Genomic DNA, 17,589 nt, shown 5'->3' with positions numbered 1-17,589 from the left:
ATATATATATATATATAACGCATCGACCGACTGGAACTGCTTCACATGCGTACAGTGGGCCTGACTTGACATCAAAGTGCTGGCTGTTTCTAAAAGGCTCTCAGTTCCCTTCGAAGAATGCAGTGATGTGGGATGTCTTTTGATTTTTTCTGTTTCCCTCCTTTTGAACAATACTCTTCTTGAAACTGCTGGATGAGCTCTGGGGGTTCGTGATTGTGGGGAGTGGGGATTGGTGAGGTAATGTGGGATCTGTGCTATGCTGTGTTGGGAGGAGAGAGGTGTGGGGTGGTGGCGGCATTCTCATTAATGTTCCAGAACATTTCAAATGACAAGTTATATACAGTCAATTAGCTTGCTGTGACGCACTGTGAATAGAGGTCTGCGAAGACAGGTTAATCTAACCGAGTGTCTGCCTTCTCGGTTTACACTTGGGTTTCATCTAAACTGTCACGGTAAAAGAGTGAGCTCAATACAGAACGACGGTCTCTGACCAAGTGTGTCCGGGAGATTCACATTTGGTTTCACTGTCAATATCAAGTATTTCTTCTTCTTATCTTTTTTTGGTATATATTTATATGACATGAACAATCCCATCTATTACTAGAAGAATAAAAACATAGCCCTCAACAATATTGTACTCTCTCTCATCCTTCCAGCACCTAAGATCAGTGATCTGTAAACTTTTAGCATGCTGTAAAATGGTACTAGTAAACAAAGGTAGATAGATGGATCTGACTGGTTGAGTCGATTGATTATACACTAAGCAGAGGGTAGAAATGCAACCGTGAAATAGAAGTTAAATGAATGACCGTATACATTGAATATAGTTCTCCTAAGATCGCTGGCAAGGTAACGCTGCAGTTTTGATAGATCTCCTGTTTGGAGAAAGCAGGATCGCCCTTCTCTCACCCAGGTGGACATGTGCCGAGTCACCCGCCCTGACTCAAACGCAACAAGAGTCTTCCTTTTAAGCTGTCAGAGTGCGGACGCTGTGAGAGATCGAGGCACTGTAGATGTGGTCTAGTCCTAATGGACCCTGGGAAAAGGGAAAAAAGAAGAAGAAAACATAATCAAAACACAACAAAGAAAACACTGAACATTAGTCTCATACATTTTGGATGATTGTGCTCCAGGGACTGAGTGTAAATCTGCAAAGCTAGCAACATCGTCACGGCTGATTTTGACATACAGCTTATGTGCTGCCTGTTAAAATATTATAATAACAACCGTGATATATGACATAGCGTCACAAGGTTATTCCATTGCAGTTTTCCTCCACAATCTTTGGCGTCAAACCTAGTGATCATGTATATGTAAGAGTTGAGCCGTGCCTGCTGTCTGGTCCGGATCAATAGATATAAAGACCCAGAGAGTCCGGTTACCTATCCCCCACTCATGCTTTGATATTTCACAGAAATCAGAGAAATAAGATTGCCTTGCCCCCTCGACGGTATCGCACATTTTAGCGAGAAAACCCATTTCAAATTGAACTCTTTGTAGAGTGTATTTCAATCTTTCTTTTCTCTTCCCCTGCTTTCTTGCTTTCCACTTCATGCTCATCATTAATTCATATACTGCAGCTACCGGACTTCTACTTTTCTGAGTCCCGCCTGTCAGTGTGCAATGATATCGTGGCTCTTCGATGTTTTAAACTGCTTGAAAGCTCACATACAGTAAGCAGTAAGGATACCGTATTTTCTGATCATAGTGTGTTAGCTAGAACTATTACTGAGTGAGGTCAGGCATGAAAACTGCTCTTGAACTGTATTCTGCTTTGTTAATTATGTGTCTATGCTCCATTACATTTCACATATATTTTATAATATAGACAGCATGATTATACCATGGCACATCACAAAACATACAGGCATCAAGGACAATATAGGGAGATGGATTCCACCCCAGCCCCAGCCCCAGTCTCATCTACTACAAATCCCATTGTCTATCTCTAGGACTCCAAAGCAGCTGCGATGGATTACTTCACCTTTAGCTTAACCTGGCTAAGATTTCTGTAGGAGTGGAATTCCCCAGTTCTTCTGTGTATCAGTGATTTAATGCCCCCTGGGTAATGCAAATTCCTTGATGTACCGGTGTTAGGGTACGTTGGAAGTTTGGTGCTTGGTGTTTTGTCCCAGTTAGATAATATAATACAATATTTCAGTGCTCTCTTCTGGCATTTGAACAAATGGACTCAATAGGTATATTTTCCCTGTGTTGGATAGCAATGCTTCCTTCACTGGGCGCTGCGTGGCACATGTTTGTCCATGGCATCCAGAATGAAAGCTGTTGATCTGACAACTCCAGGACCCCTAACCTCCCTGGTGTTTTTTTTTTTCCTTCCCCTCTCCCCTCTCCTTCTTGATTGGCATCTTACACTCTTGGCTTTGTGTCGGAGGCTGTCCTAGGGGAGCCCTCTTTACACGGCAAAGTAATAACACTGAATTATTGAAATTGCTGCTGGCCAGATGGGCTTCACCGATTGCCAGAGCTGTCAGTGATGTAACTAAGCCACAACCCCAAAGCCCGCCTGCCTCCCGATTCACCAACCCTCCCTTCTTCTCTTGCATTTCTATCTCTCTCTCTCTCTCTCTCATTTTGCAAGCTTGTATATCTTAAGCTTTTGACATGTAAGGTGAGCCTATGAGAAGTAGAGGTCAGACAGGAGAGAGCCATCAGCAGTCTGCCGTGGTAGATACGCTGTAGCAAAGGGCTGTGATTCAAACGGAGCGGAGACATGTTTATGGGCCCCTAGAAACATAGGGATGGAGGGTCAGTGGTGAATCTGAAATTCTAATTTTTCCCACGCTAATTAATAAGCCATGTGGCAGTATCACATTGGGGGCAGATCCAGGTCGACGGACGTACCGGTCTCTTAACTCTCGAGGCAAGGTCATACATCGGGGACCAAAGCTCAGGTTCATCAGCAGTTTAGTTTAATAGACAAGTAGGGTTGCCAGGTAGACCTGAAGTTGCTGTCAATCATTCGGGTTGTGACTTTTGATTGGCAGGTGGGTCAAAATAGCTCATCCAGACCGGCCAGATGCTTAACTTGTGCTGCTGTCCATCTCATGCTACAAGATCTGTGAACAAAACAGAATCCTTATATATAAGAAAAAATGTAAAATAAATGTATTAATGATTACCTTCACTTTGAATCTGACAAGTTGGCTCAATGCACAACTATCCCTTTTTCTGTCTGTATAGCAATCCACAGACCTGCTGTGGAGACTACAGGGGGCTTTGTCCTGAATTGAGTGACTCAGTGTTAACAGGCTGATAACGTCCCCCCTCTCACCTTTCCTCTCTGCAGTCTGATTTCCTGGTTTCACAGGCTGTAAGCAGAAGGTATCGATTGACAGATAATGTGGGACTGACTTCAGGGATGCTTCCTGGTTGCTTAGCAACCAACGGGGGCCAGCCATTTGATTTTATTCAGTTGGATTTTATTTTAGTTATTGTCTTCAGCCAAACAGCGGGGTCTGTCTGCTCTACAGTGATTGACACCAGCTAGGATGTTTCCCCTCCGGTTTCCAATTTGGTTTCTGATTTTCTTTGTAATTATTATTATTATTTTTTTTGTACTTCCTGCAAACTCCATAATGTCATCCTTAGTGCTCCAAACTGCAAGCATTGTGTTTTGGGGGGACGACTGGGATTACAGAGTTTTGTAATGCACCCACATTTTCCAGCTTTATATTACAATGACAACTATGATAAAAAAATATAATTTAGAAAAATTTTAGGACTGGTTTTACCATCCTATTTTGGAAGTAAAGCAGAAATAGGGATATCCTCGCCTCTGCTGAGCCACACTGAGCCTCCAGAGATCAAAAGCCACGGGTTAACTCACCATCTGACCTGCCATGTTGTCCGTTATCATTCTCTTGCCCCTCTCTCCTCTCTCTCTCTCTATCCCTGTTGTTGCACTTCTGTTGTTGTGCCCTGCTCTCATGCTTCCTGTCACTCCTGATGACAGGTTACTTGCAGTTTCTCCCCAGCATTTTTATTTTGTAAAGTCCTTTTACAGCTACACCACACAAAATGTTGCAGTTAACATCCCTTTAGTGCCTTTTCTGAACACACATGAACATATTTCCTCCTCCTTAAATGGCACTTCTGCTGTGTATCGACTCCAGTCTGCTTTACATTCAAAAGGAATAGTCTGCTTTTTACTGCTCAGTTGCCTCACACACTTCACATTTGTTTTACTTAAAGCTTCAATCCCACCAGAAACTGATCGGTCCTTTGTAATAATGGATGGGTACAAGAGGGAGCTGGATTTTACATTTTGTAATCTTGTAAGGGAAGACGTTTGACACAGATTGTTTCTTCTGTGTTTATGATGGGTATCTGATCAGATAGTCACAAGATTTTAAAGCAGAACCACGTTCATTTGTGTTGGTTGAGCACAAGACTTAAAGGGCAACTGACGTGGTACTGCTGTTACCTAACTTGGATCTGGATTTCAGAGGAGAAATCAGTATGGTGAAGGAGGAGGGAATCTCTGGAGCTCCCTGAAACGGCAGCATGTGTATAATTGATCATACACTTGCTATACAGTCGGTCTGTGCTATTAACCAGGAGAGACGCAAAGACAACGGAAAATAAAGGCCACGAATGACAGGACATGACAGGCAGACTGTAAACTAATGAATATTGAGGGGGTCACAGGCATCCACTGTGATGGCTTCTGCCTTACCCCGAGCCTGTCAGGGTGACTTTTGCTCTGGGAAGTGCTCTTGTCAGTCAGAGCACTGCACCCAGACAGGAGACTGACCTTTCTGTACTGTTCCCTCTGGGCCTAGACTCCTGTGTGGAAGTGCAGAACACACACAGACATGTTAGCTTAAGCATGTCCCTTTCATTTCCCCACCCACACCCCCAATTGCCCTAGTTTGAGGTGTGCTCTGATGTCATGCTTCAAAAAGGTGATCATGCTTTCTATACAAGCCTGAGCTGAAGGAGCCCAAATGGCTACCGAATAATTTAATTAAGTCAGTAGTTAATGGGTTTGGATCCAACAAAAGCAGAAGACACTGGATCTCTTGGACCAGGGTGGGGTCAGGCCTGATTTTGGGTTCTGGATATCAACTGAAAACTAAACAGAGACCAACAGACTGATTTTCATGAAGTAGATGCTGTCTAACAACCTGTAGTTGGGTTATTAGCACATAAAATCAGTGCTAACACCATTTGAACAGTTCAGTTGTGTTTGTCAGGAGTGGAGTTGCAGTACTTTTCTTGGAGAAATTAGAATTATGGATCAGGTTGTCTTCTGCATGGACAATCCTTGCTGCTCCTGTAAATTGCCCACCAGGGAAACAGCTGTAATTGCAATCTGCAGGAATAAATTGTTAAGCTGCAGGAGTGCACTCTTAAGAGTCAGAGTGTGTTACTGAACGTGAAGCCGGTTAGTTGCTGAAAATGTAGTTAACTGATTTAGAGTGGGGGTCACATTGTCCAGCCGGATTACATTTGGCAGCACGAGTGGCTCATTTCTGAACGGGAAAAATGTTTGAGAAAAACAAGAAGTGGGTAGAAAATGAAACAGTGTTTGGTGCTCTTCAGTTCATTTGTGTGTTCTGAGGCCTCTCTCTGCTCCTCTTTTTTTTTCTTTTTTTGCCGTTCAGGATCTTTTCTCATCCCTAGCCTGAATTTGTTCAAAAGAAAAAATCGTAAGTGTTTTTCATGATGTGACCGCAGAGGACCACTATACCACATGGCTTATTTCAAAGGCCTGCTTGTTGCTATTTCCCCTCCAGCCATTTATCTAATTTCTCAGATTTTAAGAGGACTTCCATACATGCTGCTCTGTGATTCCCCTCAGTGGCAAGAAGATCAGAATAGGCTTGTGTCTGACAGCGAGCGAGATGAGGCTTTCTCTTAAAGGAGACAAGGCCAGTGTGTCTGGGTTTCTTTCACTCTCACGCGCTTCTTGCTTGTTACACACAGAATGAACAAAGAGGTGGAAAAAAACAGCAATAACAACCAAAGAACTTTTGATAAAAATCACAATGGAGAGAGATTTCTCATCCCTAGCTCTGAATTGGCTTAAAGGAGTTAACTACTGTACTCATGCTGTGTGTGTTTTTTGTGCCACGTAATGTATGTCCAGCTGTGGGGGGCTGGTGGAGTATCTGATTCCTCTAAGCAACAGCGGCAGCGTCTGGACACAGTGTGGTTACTGTAGTGTAGCTCAGGACACGCAGAGCTGAAGTGTACAGGGATTGCGTCGAAAGGGAAATGTTGTATGTTTTTTATTTTTGGCAAAAGGGAAATGAGCAGAGAAGCAGCAGCCTTGTATTTGCCCAGTCCCCCCCTCCCTCCATAACCCTCTCCTGGATTCACCAATAGACTTCAGAACAGGACTTTGCAAACCTGCCTATGAGGCAGCTGTGTCATAACACTTTAACGTGGAACATCTGTTAGTCTATCCACTCATTACACAAAGAGCATAGTGCGTCTGAGAGAGAGAGAAAGAGAGAGAGAGAGAGAGAGAGACTGCGCATAAGCCGAAAGCAGGAGAAAGGACACCATGGGATAGCCAGGGAAGACGCAGGTACTGTAAAACTCTCCCCTGTTTCTTGCTCCTGATGTCTCCAGTTGAGTCCTGCACTACTGTTCACCCCAAACTCCCCTCTCCGTATATCAGCCGATTCTTTTTGTTTTTGTTTTTTGTTTTTCCCCCACTACTACTTTCTTTCCTCTCTGCTGTTTTCTGTTCTCTGCTTCTCGTTTAATTACAAAGCACCCAGGCAGCACTTGGGTAGTGTGTGTGAGCGCTGTGCCGGCACGTTGTAATTAAGATCTATCAAACTGTGATCTGTTGACATTCCTCTGCAGGGCCAGCGTGTTCTGTATTCTCGCACTGAGGCACTGAAAGACTTAATCGGGACACACACACACACAAATAAATTAGCCAGTGAGAAAAAAAAAAGGCAATGTTTAATTATTTCAGATTTTTCTTGTTTTTTTCAGCTGGTTGATTGGTGGTGGTTGTTTTTTCTGGGCATAGTTCTCATTTCTGCATTCACTAGATTATCTTTGTGATCCGTGTATGCGGTCGGTGTTCAATACGATCAGATCACCTGTGCTGGCTGCTGTGTGCGGTGTTATGCATTGTGGATAGAGAGGCTACTTGGAAACATAAGGTGTAAGCTGCCTATAAATCCAGTTGGTTTTGGTTGCTCTGGGCACAGTCTAGGTGCAGGACCTTGGGCAGGGTTAGCTTTCAAACTGAGAACTCGTCAACTGGAGCGGAACCAATCTGTCTGGTTCTGGAGAGATTTAAGGAGACGGCAGTAAACGCCAGACTATTACAGCCAGATCTATAGGAGGCATTTTGACAGTGCTCTGCAAGAACAGTGAGCCATTGCTGTCCCTTCTTCCTCTCTCCAGTCCAGTGTGGTCTGATTGTGATCAGGAGAAAGCAGAGCCCAGGGAGAAGTGAATGCATATTTTTGCATTGCTGTAGTGTACCAGTGTCTTAGCTCGATATCAGTTGTGATTTACCTAGGAATGTATGTCGTGGTGAAACTACAACCCTATATTTCAGCCTGGCTTAAATTGAAATGATTCTAATACAGAGAATACTTTACCCTCTAAATTCACCCAGAGGCAGACTGCTACGCTGATGTGTTTTAAAAACCGTGACAGTTGATTATCAGGTAAATAATGTGTAAATGAATACACTGTAAATCTAGTGCAGAGTTCTACAGTTGCCAAATCTGTGAGGGAAAATATACCATGAAAACAGCTGGGAATCCCGTTATTTCATCCAACTGAGAGAGAGGCTTGTCAGTCATCTGTATCGTAGCATAGAAGAGATATCCAAGTCCATCTTTTCGGCCTCCTCTTGTCTTCAGCCTGAGCATCAGACGAAAACAATGCTGCAAAAGCCACCATTTGTTTTTTGTTTTTCCCCTTTTCCTCTTTTCTTTTCTGTGTGTAATTTTAGACAGGTCGCATGAATAATGAAGTATTCTTATAATGCAGTATATTATTTATTAGCTGTGCAGGGCTTTAGCAGATGTTTTCTCTTCTCCAAAGCTGGAGAGTTATGGGTTATGCTTTAGTGTACATAGCCCCAAGTCTTTTCCATTCTTCAATTTGGCATTCTCGATTTGCTCTCTAAACACAAGCTCGGGGAGGGCAGAAAAAAGAAGGGAGCACGGAAGAAAGAAAAACACGGGAGATTTGTGGAGTCCTAGTACAGTTTTCATTGGAGATGCATACATTCATAGTCGATGAATTATAAATGAACTGTTCTTTTTATTTTTATTTAAAGAAGAGAAGTCTGTCCTTGTAAATTAATTAAGGGCATCTTTACAGAGAGCATTATCCTGAATAAAGTAATACTCATGCAGTATGTTAGTCTTCAGCAATGTAGTAGAGATAGCATGAGCTTCATGTTGAGGACACCTGTTTTACAAGGCACCTAAACATCTGATTGTTTTTATTTTGGTGGGATGTGATGCTTATTTTTATTGGGATACATGATGTCCCCATCATCTATCTAATTGGACTAGCCAGACTGGTTGATATGTATAAGGATGTGGACAGGAATCAAACCCCAGTGCCTGATTTTATGAGGCCGATGGTCACACCAGTGGAGCAGGCAGTTTGATTTTGTATTAATTTCTTGGTCCAATTTGCACGGTTATAATCTCTTTAGGCCATAATTTATATGGGTATAAATTCACCAACAGGACCACCTGTGTCTTCTAATGTTTATTTCCAACTTATTAAGAGTAATGAAAGCCTTAACTGAACTGTCTTCATCATCCAGAGAGAGAGTTTTCTACATTTTGGCTTCGGAAGACCCCATTTGCTTTAGGTGTGTTGCTGCCAAGAAAAAAACAAAATAAAAAAATCAACAAATTCTGATGCGATCGGTTTTCAACTAATAAACCCCCGGCCCCTCCCCTGTCTTCAAAACCATAATTCTTAATCCACCCAATTCTTAATAGGTAAGCAATTATTGATGCACACAAACATACGATTACAGAGCCTCAAACTCTCCCATAATGGATCCTGTTTGTGTAGCGTCGGCCCAGCCCAGCTAATTCCCAACACCTGATCACTGACGTGATGCACTTTGAGGAGGGGTTTACTGAAACCCCCGCTTTTAGTGCAAGACTTGTATGGTCCAACGTATTGATTGATTATTGCTTCAGGTCTCAGACTTAACTAGATCATATCCATTTAGTACTAATTTCCTAATCCTAACAACCTGTACATATTGACGATTTTGTATCCGTATATCTGCTTATATATTTCGTAATTTCACATTATATGGTCGTTTATTCATTTTTTGGTTGGTTTGTTTGTCTTTGATGGTCTTTTGTGCTTTCTAAACCTATCCTGGCTGTGTTTGGTTCCCTCTCTGTACTCTCTCTCTTTGTTCTCTTTATCTGCCCTGAATCAGAGAAGTGAACATTGGGTAGGGGGGCCCCAATTATATTTAGATTGTATTTGTATTTATATTTTTTCACTTCCTTTGTCTCACTCCTTCTATTGTGTTGTTTAACTATATGCCATGCTAAAGCAGTACTGACGATATACAGTTACAGCACCTGTTGTTTTAGCTGTCTATCATTAACTGACCCCTGACAACACATTTGTACCTTGTCTTTTGTTTTTTCTTTTTGTGGAAAATCTAATATTTGCTCAAATCTAAAGTAATCTGTATTTATAGCTAATACAGCTGTACAGTGTCATCTGTGTTTACAGTTTTTATTGGTTTTAGTGTAATTGCTGTACTATATTCATATCTATGTAGTATATATATATATATATATATTATTTTACAATATTTCTTTCTTCTTCCAGTACTTTCAGGTTGCTTGCCAAGACACTCAATTTGAACACATTTATAATAGTTTTTAGATTACTGTAGTGTTTTTGTAGAAAATATAAGTTTAAAATAATACGTTTCTTCCTCGGAATTTCCTTTACCCTGCTCCACATTTCAAGTGTGTTGTGGTGCGGTACTAGTCTATCTGATAGTCACTACTGCAGGCCAATGCTAGGGATTGCAATGTCATATTCAGTTTTAATTCAAGATCAAAATAGTATTTAATCGATATAACAATATTGCGTAAAGATGTGGGGGGGAGGTTAAACTGTCACTCCATTGATTTCTATGGAAAAGTGTCTCAATTTAATTAAACAAATTGCTGCATGCTGTTCTTGTATGTGAAGGCCTCAATTAGAACTGTATATGGCCTGCACCTACTGAAAACATTGACCCAGACTCCCATTTGCCATTTCCAATTCCAGTTCCCCAGTCAGACCATCAACGTGATCATTTGTGTCATATTCCTTTTCATCATATTTAGTAAATCGAAATGTCTGAAGCATTCGCCCTATTTGCTTTCCATGAACACAAACTCCAGAAGATTTGTCTTTATTTTACATGGCACAGCCGGAATGGTTTGGCATCTTTATCATGAGTAGCCAGTGTGTTCTTTCTATGCCACAGCATTTGTGTGACTATGTCCCTGTAGCTCCTTGCTCGCTCTCTCTCTCTCTCTCTCTCTCTCTCTCTTTCTCTTTCTCGCACTGTTCCACTCAGAGATCTCACCATGTCTTGTCACTGCCTCTCCTTTTCACAGATTTCTCCGTAGCCTGTGCGGAACGGTGCTGCCATGTTCAGAAACAGCTTGAAGATGTTGCTTAGCGGCGGCAAGTCCAACCGCAAGAATCGCAACAGCGGTAAGTGGGGAACCCTCAGATAAAGCGTTGTTTTTTTCCACAGGGGCAAATGTAGAGGGCACCATACGATCTCTGAGCTGCACCAGAAGACATCTGGTCAATAATGACACAGGCTCTTCTGAAGCTGCACAAGTTATCTACGGTTGTGTGCGTTTTTGCTGGATGCCCTGTTTTGCTTTGTTTCAACACAGATGCTTCAATTTGCATTTGTGTTCGTACTTAAGCCACTTTCAGCCTGACGTAATGACAGAAGAACAAAAGCTGCAGGAATCTATATTCTACTTTGCCGCTCATTCTCCTCTTAACTACTTTTAGAAGCACTTTAAAGACCTGGCACTCATCTGTGTCAAGTGCAGGGCTACATGTGTATGTGTGCTTGCTTGTTGTTGTGTTTTTTTTAGTTTTTTTTTTTATACGAACAGGTGAAGAGGGATGCGTCGTCTGTGACGCACACTTAAACAGCTGTGTAGCGCCTGTACTTGGACAAATGTGCACAAAAACAGATACATCTTAAAAGTGCTATGATTGGCTTCAGTGCGTTAATGCACTGGACCACCAGTTGAAACAAGTGAAGCCATGCCGTGGAAACAAAACTTGTTCCTCTGTGGAAGGTTTTAGCTGTAGTAAACTGACTTTGTTGATATATTTTTTTGTATTTATTATTTCTTTTTTATTCTTTGCTCATACTCTGAATTAGTTGTGTTTGAGCCTGAGACCCCCCTGTTGGGTATAGACATCAGGGCCCTAGAAGAGGCAGTGTTGCGTTTGTGTGGCTTATTGTGTGTTTGTTTTTCATCCACTTTGTGAGTGAACATCTTTGCACTGTAGGACCACAGTTTAGCATTGTGCAGCATTGTACTAAATGACCACAAGTGCACTGATGCAACTGTTTGGATATAGAGGCCTTGCAAGCTGACTGTGACAGATATTTTTACTTCTGTGTGAATAAACAACCATGTATGAATATAAGACCTGGGTGAAGCTACTCTGCCCTACACCGGGCTCTGCACAGTGTGTGTTACCTGACAGGACACCCAGGAGGCTTACAGAGGCCTAGTCCTGCTCACAGCCTGTCTGTGGTTCTACCTGCCTGAGCACTCCCAGACACCTGCTGACAGCTGTGCAGAGAGAGCAGTTCAAGCATGGACAGGGAATGACACGGGCTCCTGGATATTTACATTACTGTCTTGAAATGGGCTGCAGTGACGTGACCTGTATACCCACAAGTCGAGCTGTGTTTTTCCTTTTTTGTCTCTCCTCGTCTTTAATCACAACACATGCACCGATGTCAATAAGAACTACATTGATCAAGTTTTCTAATATTAGACTACTATTGATAATTGCCATCATAATCATTCATGTTTTAGATATTTTATATTATACCGAAGAAAAGTCTTAACTTCCACCTACTTCAAATGTTGTCACACCTGAGCTTGTTGCCCAAAGTTGTTGAATTCTAGCAGCATAGGCTGAAATCAAAATGAAAGAGAATATAATTCTTATTTATTGATTGATTGATTGATTGACCAGTTGAATGACTCCACACTGGTAGGGAGACACTACTCCATTTTGTGGTACATGGCACATATTGTGCGGGGAAGAAAAACATTACAGGTATACTGAAGGAGGCGTTATGAGATGGTGCAAGCCATGGTCTCCTTACACCGACCTGTTTTCCCATATGATTGATTTATCTATATGGTTGGTGGGTAGAGAGAATCTGAACAGATTTGCCAGACAACGGCAGTCATTGAACAGCCCCTGATCTTAACTGAAGGGGTAAATATTTTTAAGTAGTCTGCACTTATAACTCCCTTTGAGCTCCTACCTGTGCAGTTTATCTGTCACTGAAGATAAGTCTTTAATGTGGCACAGATACTTAATGCATGAAGTTGTCTACAAGCATAGACACTGCAGTAACACTATTCAAAGGCGATACCATTCAAAGCTATGGTAGTATTCATCAGGAATATAGCAACCACACTCTTAAACCACCCCTCAAGTCAGAGCTTTTATTTCTAAACAACAATGTGCAGTATTGAATATTTTATTTTATTTTACTTGATTTCATTAAATTTCTTGCCCCCTCGCTAAAACCTGAGTCTAATCTAAAGACCGGTTATTTTTGGTTCTGTTTGTCCCGTGACGTTGTGTGCTGCAGTTGAAAGCTATGTGGCGCTCTGCGTGTTGCGTCGCACGTCGCTCTATTGTGCCGGGTGTGTCCTGCCGTTCTCAAAGAAAATTAGAAAGGGCTTTGAAGTGGATTAAAACAACAGCTAGGCCACACATCTTTACTGATCCATCTGTGTCTGTGTGGCATTTAAAAAGGTCTATTCATCTTGTGGTGCCTTATTTGAAGGGGATAAGAGTTGATCGAGTTACAGGGGTTAAAGTGTACAATTTGCCATGCCTTCAGTGTCGTTGCGGTAGACACGGGTCGCGTGGCAGTGTGGAATGCTGCAGAGCCCTTTCAGAGCATTTATTTCAGGCATGACAATGGTAGCTGACATTAAACAGCTGCACGATTGTTAGTGGACTTCTCATGCCAGTAAATGAAAACTATATTTTTAAATATATGCCTAATTTGTGTGCGCTGCTGAGCTTGCCAAAGTATTTCTGTTTTGGAAAGTATAAGTCTGCCTCTGCAACCGTATCATTCACTTTTACAACATGTTTCTTAACAAAACCAAAAAAAAACTTGCAACAAAGGGCAAGGGGGGAAGTTTGCTGTTTGAATCCTGCAGCATTCATTTATGGAACTGAAATAAGCGCTGTGGTGAAATGACCCATTATATTGGATCACTTTGATTGTTAAGAGGGATAAGGAAATGGGAAAGCATGCTAGAGGAAGTTCAGGACAGTGCATGTTCTGTTTTTTGTTTTGTTGGTTGAAAAAAAAAAAAAAAAAATGTTTATCCCCTTCTTTTTCGACCCTGCCCAATTTGGGTTTGTCAATTGTTCATCAACTGGGCTCACTGTAATGGCTTCTCTTCTTAATAGGGAGCTATAACTATATATCATGTGTACACACACAAACACACACACACACACACACTCTCTGAAAAATGGGCACTGCCAAGTTGTTCACTTTTCTGCATAATGCTAGGACACAGCAGGCATATAGAACTGTGGGCAGCACTGATGGAGCTCTGACTGATAACACTGTGGAGCTTACAGGCACCTGGTACTTTATAGGAGTGATTATTGCATGACAAATTTAGATTACATTCAATTAATTAATTAATGATCCCCGGCTGAACCAAACCCAGCTAACACTGGCGAATCTTGGTTAACAGTCCAATGCTCCTTGGCCGGGATGGGATCCAGAGCTGTTTGAATTGTAGGGCTCAGCCTGCATCCCAAGTGGAGGCTTGTACTCCTGAGCCATGGTTTGCATTATAATAGTGTACCTGATCTAAAAAGAAATGGCTCATTCATGGTTCTCTTCTGATTTCTTTCTGGGATGGCACAAACACACACCAACACATAGGTGTGTAGCTTCAGGTCCAGGGCTGCACCGTGAACCTGAGTTTAGTGACAACATCTGAGATCAATTGCTGTTTGTCTGTGCTCTTTGTTTCTCACTGTAAGGAACCAGCAAAGGTTGTTGTGTGGTTAAAGTCTGCCTGCAGCAAGTTTAATCTCCAACCTCATTCTCTCTTTTTTTTTTTTTTTTTTTTTTTTTTTTCTTTTAATCTTTTTGTCGTTTTTGCTTTTGACACCAATAAAAGACAAGACTGGCTCTGGCCCTGCAGCTGGCACACTGCTAGCTCTCCAGTGACCTGAGAGAGGTAGAGGTAGAGAGAGAGAGGTAGAGAGAGAGAGAGAGAGAGAGAGGTTTCAATTTGTTGACATGAGTGGTGGTGGTGGGCCACAGAAATAGCAGAATGTGATGTGGACGTGTTTCTATCTAATCTGTAAATCATTCGAGGTCGATTGAAGGAAAGGCAGTGCACTGTGGGGCTGCAGACAGACTCTTCTATTGCCTATGCAAAGGTGGCACAGTTGAAAAAGATATGCCGGTGAGTGTGTGAGCGTGTGTGTGCCTGTGGAACTTTGAAAGACATCAGCTTACTGTCAGCCTTGTCAAGCACACATGCACACAGGTGATGTTCAGCTCGCATTTTAATATAAGTGTTTCTGACCGATTCTGTTTTTCTGTTGCACATCGTTGGTTCAGTTGGTGTTAATCACCGTAAGCATCTGAACCTTTCATCAAAGTCTGTTTGAGGATGGCAATAGGGCATAGCAATATTAGGCTTCAGGTCAGATTGCAGGTGTACACAAAAAACAACTAATAAAGTTATAGAAAAGAATAAATATCCACCTTTTTTCCCCCACAGAAAACTGAGTTTAAGAATATTTCAGTATATCTGAGGAAAATTGTGTTTGGTTGACTTATGGGCAAACCATGTTCTGAAAATGGTTCTCTGGGTAGCAAAATGAGCCCTCTAATATTGGTCTAGGGTACAGAGACCATGTCGGTGTGGACAGCAGGGACACGACAGGACTACAGCCGTGCAGAGGTGATTGCTGGGAACACGGCCTATTTTCTCCAGTCTGGGGGATCGGTGAGAGTTAACAGGTGGAGTGACAGCTGCAGTGTCGAGTGGCTGCAGAGCATGACTTGAAATCTTGAAAGCTGTCCAAAGCAAACAAGACAAGGGAGGTATAACTGTAGCGAGAGGAAACTTCAATTTGGAGTAGGGGCTCCAGTTGAAATTGGGTATTGATTTCATTTATTATTATTATTATTATTATTATTATTATTATTATTGTTGTTGTTGCTGTTGTTATTAAGACGAGTCTACACCAGGATTGACGATCTCAGTTCCTGGTGGGGCTGCATTATGTTCTGGTGTTTTTACTCAGCCCAGCTCTCAGCTACTTAATTGCTCTAATTTCACGATGAACTGAATGAATGTAACATTTCTCTCCAGGTGGTTCAAAGTTGAGTCTTGAGTCAACAGCTATCAAGGGAAATAGCTTAAAATATACATATATAAAAATGGTTGGAAAAAACTAAAAAAAACGTATGCCTAATATCAAAATAATCGCATTCATTTAGTAATACTGCGGCTGGAACACAATTAGACACTACGGCCCTAAAGGAAGTGACTTTTGGTTGATGGGTCTTTTTCAGATAAACAAAGCCATAAAAGCAGTGCTGGGAACATGGTCCCTCCAGGGCAGGGGAATTCAGCTGTGATAATGTACAATAAAGGCTGAACCATGGTAGGCGATTCCGGCTGTTATTGGCAATTACAGTACTGCACTAAGAGGAACCGGCCTGTAACTAACACAGAGAGGGCCGTCCATTTCACTTTTATCTGGCTTGTTTACAACTACGCTCCCATTCGGATCCAGGCAGGGTCTGTTCTTTCACTTTTTGCTTACTATGGAGGGGTTAATTTGTCAACACCTTCCCCAATCAGACTAGTTCCAGCTATTATGTGGTACGAGAGATGTCTGTCCTTCACTGTACGGCCGGCTGGGGCCTTAATGTCAAGTGTTTCAGAGTGACCATGAATGTACATTTTAGTTGGTTGTTCTGAAAAAGCCTGGGATGGGTATGGGTGACCGTGATCTGGTCCGTTATATTGTCCTGTAGTGAATGGCTGTGTTATCTTTTTCATCCTGTTTCTGAATTAAAAGAAAATTATATATAATATTTTAAAAGGTCTTGGCTTACTTATACATAAAATTGCCTGTTCCTTCCAAATCACTCACATGGGATGTGTTTTTGTATCGTTGCCTTGGAAACTGCTCTCTGGCACTCCGAGTTGGCCAATCATCAGTCCGCACTGAGTTTAGGTTGGAGGGGGCAAGAGGTTTTGAACACAAAACAGGTAGTGACTCACCATATGCCTCTCTGCAGTGTGACCGCAGGAACAGCACCAACATTAAAGATCAGATTTCGGTTTTAGGCGCCTTTTCTGCAGAGGATATTTTCGAAGGGGGCTTCTGTTCCATGCGTATAGCAGAATGAAGAATTGGGTTGGATGATCTAATCTACTTCATCCAAGTTTATATATATTTTTCATTTGTAGCAGCATAACAATTATGTCACCTCTTATATCCTTTCTTTTTGTTTGTTTTCTGATCAGGGATATAGAGAGAAGGTGTGTAAGAAAGTGTGTGGTGAGAGAGACTGAGTTTTTTTTCACAATCTTTTTCAAGTGTTTTTTTTTCTGATTTCAAACTTGATTGCAGTGTGTGTTTAGATGCTCAGATTTGGATGCACAATCGGTATGTGACTCATGTTGTTAAGTAGTCTAATTCTGTCCATGCTGGGTGGACAGTACAGTTAAGGTCAAGGCGATTGGCTCGGGTTAATGCATTTTCACGCTGAGCCTCTCCTGCACTCGGAGGAGATTGTGCTCTATAATCTGTTCTCAGTGCAACCTGCCTTAATATCCACACTATTAAAGATTGTTTGCTTCCTAATGCAACACGCATGCACACACACAGACACACACATCTCACAGACCTGCATCCTCTTGTCTCTTTAGGTGGTCTGTAATATTAGCATACTTCTGCATCTTTAGCTTCCAATTCACAGGAGAAGGCCACAGATCATTTCTCTGACACATTTATAATAAAGCGAAGGTTACTTTCCCCCTGTTCCCCTTACAATAATAAATGACCAAGAATAAAAGTATAAACCAGAGCAGGAAGGCAAATGGGAGTGGGGAGCTAGTGGGGGATCATTTTTTATTTTTTTATTTTGTATTTGAATGGTTGGTATGTAATCTGCCAGTTTCTCTCCAGCCACATGTTTTTCTAATCTTGTCCACTTTGATAAATATAGTGCAGGGAACAGTGGAGGCCTTTAATGTCAGAACAATAGCTTCTACTCCAGAGGCCCTGGAC

At 41.9% G+C, this 17,589-nt stretch overlaps 1 protein-coding gene across 2 annotated transcripts in view; it reads left to right on the top strand.

Moving 5' to 3' along the window:
• The window catches only part of LOC136741212 (protein TANC2), a 240,496-nt gene that overhangs the window by 94,368 nt on the left and 128,539 nt on the right, over window positions 1-17,589 (top strand). For both annotated transcript variants that reach the window (XM_066698500.1, XM_066698499.1), the window contains exon 4: window positions 10,617-10,716. In XM_066698500.1, the coding sequence (XP_066554597.1) occupies window positions 10,650-10,716 (67 nt within the window). In that variant the 5' untranslated portion in view covers window positions 10,617-10,649. The remainder of the gene's footprint in view (window positions 1-10,616; window positions 10,717-17,589) is intronic.

The sequence above is a fragment of the Amia ocellicauda genome, chromosome 3 (genome assembly GCF_036373705.1).
Source record: "Amia ocellicauda isolate fAmiCal2 chromosome 3, fAmiCal2.hap1, whole genome shotgun sequence".
Classification (NCBI taxonomy): domain Eukaryota; kingdom Metazoa; phylum Chordata; class Actinopteri; order Amiiformes; family Amiidae; genus Amia; species Amia ocellicauda.
This window is presented reverse-complemented; position numbering and strand designations above follow the sequence as displayed.